This window comes from Callorhinchus milii, unplaced genomic scaffold, assembly GCF_018977255.1.
Source record: "Callorhinchus milii isolate IMCB2004 unplaced genomic scaffold, IMCB_Cmil_1.0 Scaffold1, whole genome shotgun sequence".
Taxonomy (NCBI): Eukaryota; Metazoa; Chordata; class Chondrichthyes; order Chimaeriformes; family Callorhinchidae; genus Callorhinchus; species Callorhinchus milii.
In genome coordinates, this window is record NW_024704742.1 from 58,141,289 (window position 1) to 58,156,743 (window position 15,455).

At 42.1% G+C, this 15,455-nt stretch overlaps 1 protein-coding gene across 1 annotated transcript in view; it reads right to left on the reverse strand.

The window, feature by feature from the left end:
• Positions 1-15,278, reverse strand: part of trappc11 (trafficking protein particle complex subunit 11) — a 32,224-nt gene extending 16,946 nt beyond the window's left edge. Inside the window, exons 1-11 of the mRNA XM_007906858.2 lie at positions 15,201-15,278; positions 13,260-13,486; positions 11,607-11,776; positions 8,752-8,822; positions 8,124-8,238; positions 7,370-7,469; positions 6,095-6,168; positions 4,584-4,680; positions 3,387-3,520; positions 2,883-3,030; positions 2,473-2,566 (exon numbers count right to left, since the gene is read on the reverse strand). Of these exons, the coding sequence (XP_007905049.1) occupies positions 2,473-2,566; positions 2,883-3,030; positions 3,387-3,520; positions 4,584-4,680; positions 6,095-6,168; positions 7,370-7,469; positions 8,124-8,238; positions 8,752-8,822; positions 11,607-11,776; positions 13,260-13,463 (1,207 nt within the window). The 5' untranslated portion in view covers positions 13,464-13,486; positions 15,201-15,278. The remainder of the gene's footprint in view (positions 1-2,472; positions 2,567-2,882; positions 3,031-3,386; positions 3,521-4,583; positions 4,681-6,094; positions 6,169-7,369; positions 7,470-8,123; positions 8,239-8,751; positions 8,823-11,606; positions 11,777-13,259; positions 13,487-15,200) is intronic.
• Between the last annotated feature and the right edge of the window lie 177 nt (positions 15,279-15,455).

Sequence of the window (15,455 nt, forward strand, 5' to 3'; positions counted from 1 at the left end):
ACTCTGAGGATCCCAAGCCACGGCTCTCACCAATCTGTGCCACATATTTTCTGGATTTAGGTAATCCAGACACAGGGAAGTTTCTATGCATAGTTGGCATGCCACATGGAACTCTATCTGGTTTGGATATTCTTAAACATCGTATTGGTTTCCAAATATGTCAAACACCCAGCTGACAAAAACAAATCATGTGATCTAATACATGAATCAAGTTGGCGATATTTGAAACACAAATGAAGTACTACATCCATCATAAGATTAACTATATTTGACAATATCTGGCAGAAATTTGACTCAGTGAAGAATAGTTCTTTAAATACATCTCCTGTAGCTCAGTGCTCAGAGCACTTGCCTCGCAAGCGAGGACCTAGATTCGATTCCCGGGCAGGGCAAAACAAACGTTGGACAAGTTTCCTTAGTCCACGGTCTCTCTTTACCTAGCAGAAGTAGGAACCCGATTGTTAGTCGATTAGCAGATCGCTTCTCCGGGGGTAATCCTTCATGAAAAAATAATGACCATTCAATCATTCAATCCACGACTGTTTGTGGGATACTGCAGTGCTGCCACGTTTCACCCACAAAACAACAACAAGATTTCATTTATAGAGCACCTTTCATGTCGGGAGGACGTCCCAAGACGCTGGACAATTGGGTCGGGACCCAAGCCTTAGGGGGAAATGGTCAGGGTGAGGGGAGGGAAGGGAGGGAGCGAGAAAGGGGAAGAGAGTCGAGAGGGGAGCTGAAGGTACGGTCAAAGAGAAAGGTTTTGAGACCGGCCTTGAAGGAGGAAAGGGAGGAGGCGGCGAAGGCACTGGGGGATGGAGTTCCAGAGCCTCGGGGCTGAGAGGCTGAAGGCCCGGCCACCGACGGTAGGGCGGTTGGGGCGGGGGATGTGGAGCAGACCGGAGCCAGAGGAACGGAGGGTACGGGCAGGTAGGTAGGGGGATAGTAGGTTGGAGAGGTAGGAGGGTGCAAGGCCGTGAATGGCCTTGTAGGTGAGGATGAGGATCTTGAATTCGATCCTCTGGGGGATGGGGAGCCAGTGGAGACGAGCGAGGGTGGGAGTGATGTGGTCCTGGTGCGGGACAGTACACAAGCTGCAGAGTTCTGAATGACCTGCATTGTGGAGGGAGGTGCCGGGAAGGCCGACGAGGAGAGTTCCCATAGTCCAGCCTTGAGGTGATAAAGGCGTGGACCAGAGTTTCAGCAGCGTGAGGGGTGAGGTAGTGCCGTAGTCTGGCGATGTTTCTGAGGTGATGGAAGGCGGTGCCAGTTGTGGTGCGGATAAGAGGAAGAAAGGACAGCTCAGGGTCGAACAGAACCCCGAGGTTCCTGACGGCTTTGAGAGGTGGAGAGTGCAGCCTTGGATGCTGATGAGTCGGAGTGTGGGAGGGAAGGGATGGGGGGGTGGGTGGAAGTTGGAGGGGGAGTGACCGCAGAGCAGATTCCGTTGATTTTGGATTCAAGGAAATCCAGCATCTCCTCCCAGTGAAGGTTGGAGGAGATGACCTGCGCGGGGTGGCGGGGGGGACGGAGGAGTCGGGATGTGATAGAACAAAGCCTGCTGACAAAATATTGTCAATTCACTTTACAGTATATTCTGGGACGTATCGAAGACATGATAAGGCGCTATATCAAATGCAAGGATTATTATTATAAATCATATCCACTTCCCAAGCTAAGTTACTTAATTCAGGTTGAATTTGTCTGACAACAAACAATATTTTGTAATTCTTCGAAAACAGTGTACAGTTTATACCTATAATAGATACAACAACTTGCATTTATATAGCACTCCTCATGCAGGGTAGCTTCCCAGAGTACTTGGCACAGTGGAGCATGATGCCAAGCCGGGGGGAGGGGGCTGTAAGCATGGTCGAAGAGGAAGCTTTTCAGGCGTGATTTGAAAATGGGGAAAGAAGGAGCGAGGCGGAGGGATAGAGGAAGAGTGTTCCAGAGTTTCAGGGAGTAGCAGCTGGAACGGAGGGTACAAGGGACATGCAGGAAGTTGGAGCCAGTCGAGCAGAGGCAGCGGGTAGTGGGTTGGGGAGTAAGCAGCTCGGAGGTAGGGAGGTGTCTGGACATGAAGGGATTTGAAAATGAGTGTGAGGATCTTGAAATCAATCCGTTTGGCGATAGGGAGCCACTGGAGCCAGGCTAGAATTGATGTGATACAGGATAATATTAATATTCGAGAACAGCACTGAGCTATCAATAATACTCTCAAATACTGTTTGTGGGACACTGCTGTGCGCAATTGGCTGCCGCGTTTCGCCCACAAATATACAGTCAATTCGCTTTACAGCATATTCTGTGAAGTGCTTTGAGACGTCGAGAAGACATGAAAAGCGCTAAATCAAATGCAAGGATTATTATTATTAGATATCCAAAAATAAGTCTCACCAAATAACTTGAGCAGGTTCAAGTAAATACAAATAAATATTTTGACCATAAGTAATCACCGTTACGTACTTTGGTGACTTTGTCTCCATGGTCTTTGTCCAAAGAAATCCAGAACTCCAGCAGGGGTCTCCAATAGATCAGGACTAGGATAAGTGGTAGAGGTCTGCAAAGAAACATAAAATATGAATAAAACAAAACAATTTACGAAGTTATAAACCAACCAAACAGACTACATCATAAAACATTGACATGTGAAAATAAATCATTCAATGAGAAAGAAGAGATCATTTGATTCATCATTTATATTTCATGCTCAAATGTAATATTCACCACAAAATATACAGTCAATTCACTTTGCAGTATATTCTGTGAAGTGCTTTGAGACGAAGGGTCTATCTCAAATGCAAGGATTATTATTAACTATTGTAAATCTATCCAGGTACTTTAATTCCAAACATTCTTTAAAACCACATACATACATCATGATTGCAGAGATGATTAGCAAGTTGTTTGCGCTCTTGGGCATAGTATGCTGCCTGTTGGTAGTAGAAGCCAGGGTTCTGCGTCTGAATGGCTGTAAGTCCAAGTTTTATGGCTTCATCAAACAAATCTCCAAATGCTTGGAATCTTGAGAGGAGAATGTGGAAAAGGAACTATTATTTAGTTTGTCAGTTAGAGAAAACAATACCAAATTCAGGCTAGTTTGGAGAAATAAAACACAATATCTGCTGACTGCCTATTTAATTTGTATTAAGGTGAAGATGTGCACGCACATTAAATCCAGGGTAGTGTGGTTTGCTGAGGAGGCAAGTCTGGCTTAAATTAAACAGAAATAGATACAAAAGTTTTCTGTCATGAAATGCTAAAATAAGTAGTGTTTGGCATATAGGAAGGTTAGGATGTAAGAAGGGGCAGAATGAAGGAAGAAAGAGACAAGCAAAGGTTTCCAAATGTACAATTGAAAAAAATCCAGAGCATCATACTGTTTAGACATCCAAGCCGCATGCTCAAATGCTAGCTCTGCACTCCCTATCTTCTTTTTGCACAAATCAACATGTTTCCGAAACTGAGCAATAGCATCCAAAGGAGCGTTGTGTTGGAAACATAAACGACAAATCTGCAAAAGAGGAAAACACAACAGTAAGGGGCAGCATATTAACGGATCAGAATATTGGTGGAATTTACTCATAAAGGTTAGGTAAAATGTATAATTGTGGTCATAATTTCCAGTTGACCAGATAACAAGTCTATAATAATCCTGATTTTAAAAATTAAACACACACATTTTTCCAGAGTCAATGCACCATTTTGTTTATGTGGTGCTTATAAACAGTGCCTCTCAAAGACCCTTTCAAAGAGTGAAAAACATAGCCAAATAGGTACTGTAGAGTACACGTTTATAGATATATATATACACAAAATGTTGCATTGATATGCCTCTGAAGTGCAAATAAGGGCTGAGGGACCACAAATTGCACTTGGTTGGCTTCCCCCATGTGGTGATTGAAAATTTTCAGACAAGTTTTAATAGTCTGGTTTTTTTAAAATGAAAAAGTTGATTGTACAACTCATCCCTTGATAATATTAAATTATTATTATAAATTAATATTAAAAATCAAACATCCAATTTTTAGTGTTCTGGCTAGCTTTTTCTTGACTGATTCAAAGTTCGTAAAGCAGCACAATACTTTGCACTGCACAACTTCACATAGTTCAAATCAGGCTTCTCACAATAGTGGACATTCTGTCCTCACCCTCCAGAGTATCTCCACCTTGCTCCCTCCCTCACCGCCTTTAAAATAGTAAAAGATCCATCTCTTTTACCATGTATTCAGTCATCTCCACCCCTCTCCAGTTCAGAAACCCAGCCATTTTTTGAAGCTCTTCGAGATGTCCTCCGGGCGTGAAAGCTTCTTAATAAATGTGAATTTAAAGAGTCTATGTACAAGCATGATGGGCTATAATAATATGGTCTTTTCTCTCTCTTCTCTGACTTTTCTTATGCCTAAAACAGTAGAATACTGTATTCTTACCCAGACCAAAAAAATTAATAGTGTTGCATTAGAATTGATATACTTAATAGTTTGTTATTTTGCTGGTGCAGTAATGAATTAAAACTAGTCAACATATAAATAAAGGAATAATGATCTATACTTTCAAAATGCTGGTTTTGTGGTTACCTTGTAGTTGATGAATCCAGCCATGGTCTTGATTTCAAGCATGTTGGTCTCATGGGCCCTCAGCTCATGCACAAGATTATAAGCTGTCCTGTAATTTCTGGAAATAAAGATTAATAATTAATAAACTAATTTGAGTCTTACCCTGGTCAAGAATGTTTTCAAATATTATTAATAGATGTACATGTACATACTGAGGAAGTGAGGAGATCAAGTCAGAATCCAAATTAGCTTTCAAGAGGGAACTAAATAGATATCTATACAGGAGAAATTTACAAGGGTACAGAGCTGAATGGATTGCTCTTTCAAAGAGCCATCACAGACACGATGGACCAAATGGCGTTCTGTGCTGCAAATTTCTATTTTTCTTTAAATATAATGCATATTAGATCAAGAAACAGTAAACTTATACAACATAAAATAATCTCATTAACATAGATGGAAAAGGTTAGGGATTTTGAGTGTGATTACAGATTATTCAGTGAGAATTTTCAGTCATTGCTAAATAGTACTAAGTATCTCTTCTGTTCTCTGACATTGTTCTCCATGGCAAAGAGAGGAATCTTATGGAAAACTGAAAGAGGAAACTAAACAGAATGATGGTATACTCCAAACTGAAATTACTACTATGTTACTTTGATATTCAAGAGTGCCATTTCAGGCAGATCAATTCAGGTTTTCATTGGATTAAATAACATGAAGGATTTGTGAATTAGGCAGTATGCTCGACAAATTGAAAATGGAATGAAGGTGTTCCTACATACTGCTTGGCGGGTGAGAAAATGAAGAAAATTAAATTTTTGTTCATTCCGCACTGGAAAGAATTGTGGCCAAATTCCTTTGTTTCTGTTTCAGTTTCGTATTTTTTATACCATATGAAAATATTTCAATGGTTAAGATAATTAATAAAGCTCTTTAATAGTACAGCATTTCATTGATGTAATACTAAACCATAGAGATCAAGAAGTTCAAAATTCAATCCATGATTCAAAATGAATTAGCTGATCCCAGCTGGAGCAGTAGTGAAGTCAAATTGATCTTGTTGTTCCTGGGCTTGGTGGGCAGGAGTAAGAGAATGATGTAGTTTCTACTCCTAAATCCTAAGCAATATCCCCCTCAGAAGGTGAGAAAGTGCGTGTGTGCATGAATGTGCATGTTAGTTGGCACAATATCAAGTATCCTTTCTGTCTGGCCTTCTGACACTCAAGAGATCAAATGCAAGGAATATCATTACAAAGTTCAATATCCTACCAATACTCTAAATATCTGGGTTTACATGCAAACGTGAGGTTCCAAAAGGGTGCTAATGTCCAAAGAAGTGAACTTTACCATGATTCTTTAAAGACACAAACCAATAAAAAGGGAAGTAAAGGAGAGTCAAGGTAAACAACGTCCACTGACTTTTATTGTCAGTTACAACAAGCTAAAAGTAACCTAGAATAGAAACAAATGAAAATGACTATACATTCCAAGAAATATTTGCAAAAAATAGCAATACTTTAATAAATCCTTACTTTAGTGCATTTTGAGTATCCTGTTTTAATTCACTGAAGAAAGCAGTCTTGAACTGATGTCTCACAAACAGCAGCTTTAAAAAAATGCACAGACAATAAGATTTTCCATTGTTACAGCCACTAATACAACAACACAACAACAAAATTACATTTGTATAGCGCCTTTCACGTCAGGAAGATGTCCCAAGGCGCTGGACAGTAAAGAGTTTCAGACCTGAGCTGGGGGTCGGGATCGGGGAGGGTGGAGGGCAGGGGGGTAAGCAGGGTGATCGATATCATGGTCGAAGAGGTCTTGAAGGAGGCAAGGGAGGGGGCGAGGTGGAGGGACTGCAGGACAGAGTTCCAGAGGTCAGTTTATCAAGTAATGCAACCCACTCTTTACTCATTATTATTTCACACATGGGATATTTTTAATTTTAAGTATATAATTCTTAGCATATACAATAAACTCCTGATAATTCAGCACTGACTTAACGTGTCACAACTACTTTAGTCATGAAACTGTCAATATCTTGCCCGGATTTATACAAATGCCTAACTCACCTCTGAATACCTCATCCCTGAGAGCTTTTCATTTAGAATGATGAGTTATTAGGAGCTTATTGTATTATTAGCACAATGTTTTAATCAAGCTCAAGTAATTTAGTTTGTTACATGAAACAATTCCAAAATTCCTTTAATTTAGTTCACTTTTTTTAAAAAAAACAACACACATTCAACAGCTTTCAAACAAATCTATAATAGTCACTCCTTCTGGAAAATGATTTTTAATACTCAACTGTTATTTCTTAATAAACTAACATTTCCAATATTTTAGAGTATTTTAAAGTAGCAAACACCCCACACATTACTAAGAAGTCAATAATTATGTTGTTCATCTTCCAAATGCAATAGGGTTTCATTATTTGCATCCAAATATACTAACAAGACATGCAAATCTGATAAAATTTGCTGATGTAAATTAAAGACACTATCATTAAAAGTAAATATTCCTATTCTCAAGGTAATAAAGTTTATCCCTTAACAAGGTTCACATACATCACAGAAAATTGTTACAAAATGTTTTGAAAAACAAACAAAATCAAATCAAACATTGTTGCCTTAAACAGTCGAAGAGATTTTGAATTCTCTGCACCTCTGTGGTGTAGCCTTCACTAAACTACAGTAATTACAAAAATACTTTGTTGCATTGATGATCACTTTTTTTTGTATCAATGCATTCAGAGTGGGAATTTGAATCTAAATAGCACTTCTCTCAGCTGTAGAGGTTTTTACCTGATGAGTTGTTTTGTTCAGAAACTCTTTATGTGATTTCACTCTCCTTATTTCAGTGTAGTAATATGTCTGTGTATGTTCATAAAATGCATTTTCTAACCTTCAAAGAATTCAAATTAAACAATATTACACAGGGGTACAAAACAGTGAAACACTGCATAGAATAAATTCAAGCAAAACATCACAATGAAAACAAAGTCAAATTAATTTGTGCAACTTATTTTAAATAAATGCTGAGTGTGCAAAAAAAGTCCCAGATAAATCTTTTTTTAAAAAATAAATTTAGTGTTTCCATTTTTTTCTTATTTTCTGAAGTATGCCTCCCTGTTCCTGTTGGGATGTGGTTCCAGGGACACTGGTTACCATCCGGTATCCCAGCCAAGTGTCACTGTTCATGTGTGATCTTTGGCAGTGGATGCCAATGGGCCACTCAACTGTCGACAAGTCACAGCTGAGCTTGATCTGTCTCCACCCGGTTGCTATACGCACTCACAACCAACAGAGAGTGCTGAAGAGGGCTAAGGACCAGGAGCAGAAACGATGGCTGGGTTGCTCCTCCGTTATACTGGGCAAGCCAATACCAATTTAAATTCCCGTGCAGTCCTGCCTCAATCTAACAAACTCAGCGAGCATGGATTCAAGCCAGTGAGTTTCTGATCAGTAATCTGCAGCTCTGTCCAGCACAGAGAAAAATTTGGAGGAGTTAAAACAAAAGTCAGATATAGAAGGCAAGGAATTACTAATAAAAGCTTACCTGATGATATATCCTACAAGATGATCAGTATGTGGCAGTACAAACAGAGACTTTCCTGACAAGTCGCACGCATTGCACAATGCTGCTGCCCTCTCGGAAGCAATTAAATCCTCCCCTGTGCATGATAAAATGGAGAACTAGAATGAAACAGTCTTAATGCAAGCAAACTGTTTTGCTGAAATTCTGAAAAAAAATGACTCTTGTTTATGGAGATTTTAAAGAGCAATATTTAACATGGATTAAATGTAACAGAATAAAAAGTCTTACTGCTTGTTCAACTACTTCAACATTCAATTCAACATTAGAAATTTGAAAAAAATCACGTTTGACCATTATTTTGAAAGCTGCAATTCTCACAATGTGTCAAAAAGCCTTCTTATATGCTGTAAAACTACTTTACCTCAGAAGATAGTAACCACACAAATAAAGTCCTGGCTTCAATCTAATGCATCTACACTTAGTTTTCTGGCTCCATTTCCACCTACTTGAAATTTTAATTAAAATGCTGAAGTCAACAATAACAAATTACAAGTCATAATACTTCTTGAACAGTATGTATGTTTGCAATCTATAAAGGCCAACAAAAATGTAAACTTTCTTTTGTTAGAAGAATGTGGACATAAAATACCTGGAGGTAAAGGGGTTTTCTTCTGTATTAGCACGACTGCAACCTTTGCATTCCTTCCCTGCAAACTCTGCCTGCAACAGAAAACAGCCATGTAAGAATCTATACATTCAGCAAATCACACATCTACGTTCATGTACAATTAAGAAAACAAAGTTAGGCTGTACCCCAAAATAGACCAGCATAACAGAGATAAGAGAAATTGAATAGAACAAAATAAAATTAGGACACCTTACAAAGCTTTGGCCACAAAGCAAATGTACTTACTGTACAGCTCATACTGATCTCCTCTATTGTACTGACATTCCATTATTTCCACTCTGTGCTTAGATTTCCTTTCCAGACTTTTTTTTCTACAATCCTTAGCAAAAGTCAACACCAGCCAATTGTTGCTATGAATGTAAAACTATTCAGTGCTCTTACTATGGACACAATTCAAGATTCAATACCATTGTAATTGTCTTCAAGCCTAAAAATATTACAATCATCAGTACAGAAATGAAGAAATACAATTTATTTTGGCCAATTTTCCGCCTTCTCTGAGGTATATTTCCACCGGTCTCAACTACCCTTAGGTACATTAAAAAGAGATCACACTGTTGCATATTGTTTTAAGACTAAATTGGCAACTGGACATTGACCAATAAGAAGCAAGCAGCAAGCATAAAAGGATTCTGTAATGTCACTGGGAAGAGTGTTGAAGTGTATGGTTAAAATAAAGGAGCTATTGAATCTAAACTGTGTTGGGGATTGACAAGTAATACACATGCATAATGAAACTATATCAACAAATTGCAATTCTAGTTAGCATCTTTTATATTTGGAGAATATCTGATACTTTACACAGACAGAATGTGAGCCTGAGTTGGGAGCAAAATTTGAGGTGGGGGCTGAACTCACAAGTAACGATATAGATCTGAAAACAGGGAGGAGGCAAGGTGGAAGGATTTCAGGCAATTCCAGAGAGAGTTGCTAAGGGAGTCAGGTCTTAGATGGCCGACAGGGTGCAGCAAGGCCATGGGTTATTTGAAGGCAAGGATGAGGATTTTGTTGATTCACTACTGGATTGGGAGCTAGTGGAGTTGGGCGAGGATAGAAGGGTTGGGCTTGTGGTGGCTAGTGTGGTAGATGATGCAGGTATGGAGTTTTCGATGATCTGGAGCCTGTAGTGAGTGGAGATGGGCTTTGGGAAAATCAAAACTGGAGATGACAAAGGTGTCTATGAGGTTTATGGCTGCATTTGAGTGAGGTGGTATTGTTGAAGGCAGGCAATATTGCAGAGATGAAAGTAAACTTGGTCAGAGCCCAGATAAAAGGCTTAAAGGAGAGTTGCAAACTGAACAAAATACCAAGGTCTGCACAGGCTGTGTGAGTTGGAGTTAGCAACTGGGAAGGTCAATAAGGTAAGCGCCTGCCTGAGGTGAGGAGGTACTGACAGGAGCTGAGCAGGAAAGCCTCAGTTTTCTTGATGCTGAGTTGGAGATGTAAACAGAAATAAGAAGCCAATGTTCATACTAAGATGCGACATTAAATGATGTAAAGAATGATACATGTCAAGCATTACACTTGTATAGCAGTGAAAAGAGTTAAATTAAACTTCGTATCGGACTGACTTAAAGGTGAAAGACACCAAACTTTAAATCATGTGCTGGACCAATAGAAAAGTACAGGCATACTTGCACAAAATTGTGAAGCGCTTTGCCAATCTTGCGGGAAATTGTAGAGGACTTTGCTGAATTTTGCAGCGAAAATTGCGGGGGTTGGTTGGTCCTGTTGAGGTACATTTTACTGCTACATTTTTTCACTTTGATAAAAACTAAACATAAGGAAGTAACACACACTAGATTGTTCTTTGACAAAAACTGGGCAGCCATTTTTTGGGGGGCAGGGGAGGGCACCGCGCACAGAGTCGGAGATTCAGAGACACACAGAGAGAGACCAGAGAGAGAGACACACGCACACTCACAGACACAGGGAGAGACATACAGAGAGAGACATACACTCAGAAAGAGACACATACTCACAGAGAGAGATACACACTCACAGACCCAGAGATACACACACTCAGAGACGCAGAGTGACACAACACACAGATTCAGAGGCACAGTGAAAGTCACATAATCACAGAGAGAGAGATACACACACTCACAGACACACACACATTCACATACACTGAGAGATATACACACACACTCAGACACAGAGAGATACAGAAAGACACACACTCACAGACAGAGATACACACACACAGATACAGAGAGACACACACTCACAGACAGAAGAGATACACACACACACAGAGAGACACACAGAGAGATACATGGAGACACAATACACAGAGAGAGACAAACAGAGAGACACATTCTCAGAGAGAGAGAGACAAACTCATAGACATAAAGAGACATACACACAGAGACACATTCACACAGAGACACTCAAACACACACACATACACAGAAGAGACACAGACAAACTCACACAACAAAGGGACTCCGAGTGTAGTCCATTTGCTGGTTGCGCGTCCAGAGCCGCTCACAGTGACGTCAGGTAAACAGCGCGAGACACTTGTGGCGGGTTTGTAGTGGGCGAGGTCCGCTGTTGCCAGAAAATGCGGGGGAAGTGCAACCACACTTTTCTATTGGCCCAGATCATGGGGAATAAACTATTCACCATCTCCATGCTGCTCACCACACATGATTGTAAGGAAAAGTAAGATCACAGAAAAGAGAAAGGTGATGTTCGAGAATCGTTTCAAGCAATTATTACCCCGGAGGCCAGATATGGAGGGTTGCTAAATAGGGTTTCATTACATTCATAAATAAATATAAGCGACGTTCATCAATATAAAACTCAAGTACCTGACAATTTCTACTCTGGTAGCACATTCAGACTGTTTTTCTTTCCACTGGGGTTCGTCCCAGTCTAGTTCATAGAAGACCACCACTAATGCAGGAACTAGGTTCAGGTGCTTGTTCATCCAGCCAGTTTTGAGAATTCCTTTTGGAATGTACCACTCATAAGACATCCTCTGTTGAAGCAAAAAAATAAGATCATGTTGAGTCAAACAACAACACAAAATTACATTTGTAAAGCACCTTTCATGCCAGGAGGCGCTGGACAGAGTTACAGACACGAACTCGGGGTTGAGGTGTGGGAGGGTGGAGTGCAGAGGGTGGGTGTGGGGGGGGCAGTAGGGTGATCAAAAGCACGGTCGAAGAGGAGGATCTCGAGACTGGTCTTGAAGGTGGCAAGAGAAGGGGTGAGGAGGGACTGTGTGATGGAGTTCCAGAGAGTGGGGGCAGAGTGGCAGAAGGCCCGTCTGCCAATGGTGTGACACTGGGGATGTGAAGCAGGCCGGAGCCGGCTGAGCGGAGAGAGCGGGCAGGATGGTACGGGGTTAGGAGGTCGCAGAGGTAGGGTGGAGCAAGGCCATGGACGGCTTTGAAGGTGAGGACCAGGATCTTGAACTGTATCCTCTGTGCGATAAGAAGCCAATGGAGTCGGGGAAGGATGGGGTTGATAGGGTCACGGAGCCTGGTGTGGGAGAGGACACAGGCTGTAGAGTTCTGGATGATCTACAGTCTACGAAGGGAGGAGTTCGGGAGACCGACAAGCAGAGAGTTTGAGTAGTTGAGCCTAGATGTTATGAATGAGGGTCTCGGCAGCCTGCTGTGTGAGACAGTGGCAGAGCCGGGCGATGTTGCGGAAGTGAGGCAAGGCAAAGCGGGACATGGTGCGGATGTGGGGTAGGAAGGATAGTTGAGCGTCAAACAAGATGCCAAGGTTCCAGACTGGCTTAGTAAGGTGGAGTTGCATCCTTGGATGGTGATGCTGTCAGCGCCTGAGGTGTAGAGGCGCTGACGGGAGCCAATCAGGAGAGCCTCGGTCGTGTTGAATTGCAGAAAGTTATCTCTCATCCAAGACTTGATGTCTAACAGACAGCAGTGGTCCTGGAATCGAGGGTGGAAGCAGACAGATACAGTTATGTGTCATCCACATACAGGTGGAAATTGACCCAATTCACCAAGAGGGATCATATAGATATAGAAAAGGAGGGGACTAAGGACAGAGCCTTGAGGTCCCCTCCTCAAAACCCAACCCCATATTTGATTCAATTCATCAATCACGCTTTAACGAGAAAGCACAAGGATATTAAAAATCCTGGCTCATTTCCTCCCTTCAGTAGCTTAAGAATGGTGAAGCCAACTCCAACATCCTCAATGAATAAGGTTCAAAACTTTGGCATTTTGCATGTAGCCATCGGGTGTCCATTGGCTATGAATACATTTCACAGCAAAAAATCTGAAATTAAGCATATCTGCAACAAGCTTCAAATCTAAAAACAATGTCCACACACGATCTTAACAACTCAATGAAATACAACAATTAATGCACCAATCGTATTGCATGAGTAAGATGCAGATTTAATCCCTTACAGTATTAATGTCTCCAACCAGGAATACATAAAAATGTCATGATGTTTAGAGTATCTTTCAAATAAATCCCTTTACCTTTTGTCTGCACTTTGGGTATTCATGATCACCAGGAAGTACTTTGAATGAAATAGGGACCCTGTCCGCTCGTCGGTTGGCACAAAATGCATCCCAAATGGCTCGATGCACAGCATTATAAATCACATCAAGACCAGTTAGAGCTACAAAAGCCATTGGTCGGCAACAGAGCTCCAGAGGAAAATCCCATTGTGTTGAACTCATTGTGAGACATTAAACTTGACAACCTGAAATGCACAAGAAAGCAGAAAGTTAATTTATGTGAAAGTACAAGATTAATAATAATAGTAAATCTTTCATTTGGTACAGTGCTTGTTACGTGAGGAAGATGTCGCAAAAGTGCTTCACAGGATATATATTGAGTGACCAAGCATTTTGGGGGCAAACTAGTGGGCTTAAGTAAAGATAAGATTATTCTAGTGGTAAAGGTTAACATTCTTTAATTTGGCTGTGTTTCAAAACTACTGTTTTAGTATTAAGAATTTAACTTTATTGGATTTTTAGGTAGATGAAACAAGGAAGAAATCCATACATACAGACTTAAAAACAACTGAAATACAACAAAGTGACAAAGAAAAAGATACCATTACAACAAATTACATTTAGATAGCATTTATCCTAAATGTTAGCACAATCATCCACAAAGGGCAAGTAACTTCCTAGTTTTATTTAATCAAACTGAATGTTACAATTCTTGCTCCCAATAACTTGTCTGCCCCCTCCAAATCCTATCAATGACCAGGCTGGCTGGTCTGTCCTCAGCAGTATTCAAGAGCACTGTTAACCCGCCTGGCTCAGCAACCAGACAACTGAGACCGAAGCAAAGGCTTCTGATATTCCATTTCCAATCATGTCACCGTGGAACCATTTGAGCCGTAAGGAGATCTCGCTTACCTTTCCTCACAGGACAGTCACAAGTTAGTCATCAGAAATCTGACAAACACAATTCAGCGAGGACACCAGGATCAATACTTACTATTAACAAAAAAGTTCAGATCAGAGGCATAGTGCAGTTATCATTCAGCCAGCAATACACAGGAAACTCCTGATAACTCGGCCCTGACTTAACTTGTCACTGCCACTTAAATCATCATGCGGTCAATATCTCGGTCTCATTTATGTATGTATTTATACATATGCTTAGCACACACATAATAAATTGGCTGCACCATTTGGCCCACAAAACAGTCATCCACTTGACAGTACAGCATATCCTGTGAAAGCTTTGCTACGTCTCAACGCCATGATAAGCGATATCAAACGCAAAGATTATTATTACTGTGATATGATAACATAATAACACACATTTGAGGATCCATAATTGTCCTGTGGCGAGGGTCAGCGGCACAGAACAACCTTCTGCAGTAAATATTGAAATATAAAAACACTGACAGTGTACAACCCCCTCCCCACTCCAACCCCCCCCTCCCCACTCCAACCCCTCCTTCCCCCTCCCCAACCCCTCCTCCCCACTCCAACCCCTCCTTCCCTACTCCAACCCCTCCTCCCCACTCCAACCCCTCCTTCCCCTCCAACCCCCCCACTCCAACCCCCCCACTCCAACCCCCCCCCCCACTCCAACCCCCCCCCCCCCCACTCCAACCCCCCCACTCCAACCCCCCCCACTCCAACCCCCCACTCCAACCCCCCCCACTCCAACCCCCCCACTCCAACCCCCCCCACTCCCCAACCCCTCCTCCCCACTCCAACCCCCCCACTCCAACCCCCCCCACTCCAACCCCCCCCTCCTCCCCCACCCTCTCCTCAACCAAAAACAACTGAGGTTCCCGACAAGATCAGGCCGGGGGAGGGAAGGGGCAGTCGGGAAGATCTCCTTCTCCCCTCCCCAGGGCTTGACCCCCCGCTCCCCCCCGCTGGCCCCCCCGCCCGGCCCCCGCCCCCCCGGGGGAAGCCGCTGTCAGTGCTGCACTGATCACTCACCGCTTCTCTCTCTCTCTCTCCGCTCAGCTGAGGCCGCCGTCGAAATCGCGCGCATGCGTACAGCCTCTCAGCCCCACTGGGATCTGCGCACGCGCTATCTCGCCACAGTGACACCCTTCCCTCCAAGGAAGGGGCGCGGCTATCAGTCTGCGTGTGATTGACAGCCCCACTGATCCAATGGGCCGGCAAGGCAGTGGGAAGGGGAGGAGGAGTGGCTCAAGCTCTTGGCTCCGCCCACGAGAGGTCAGGTGACTG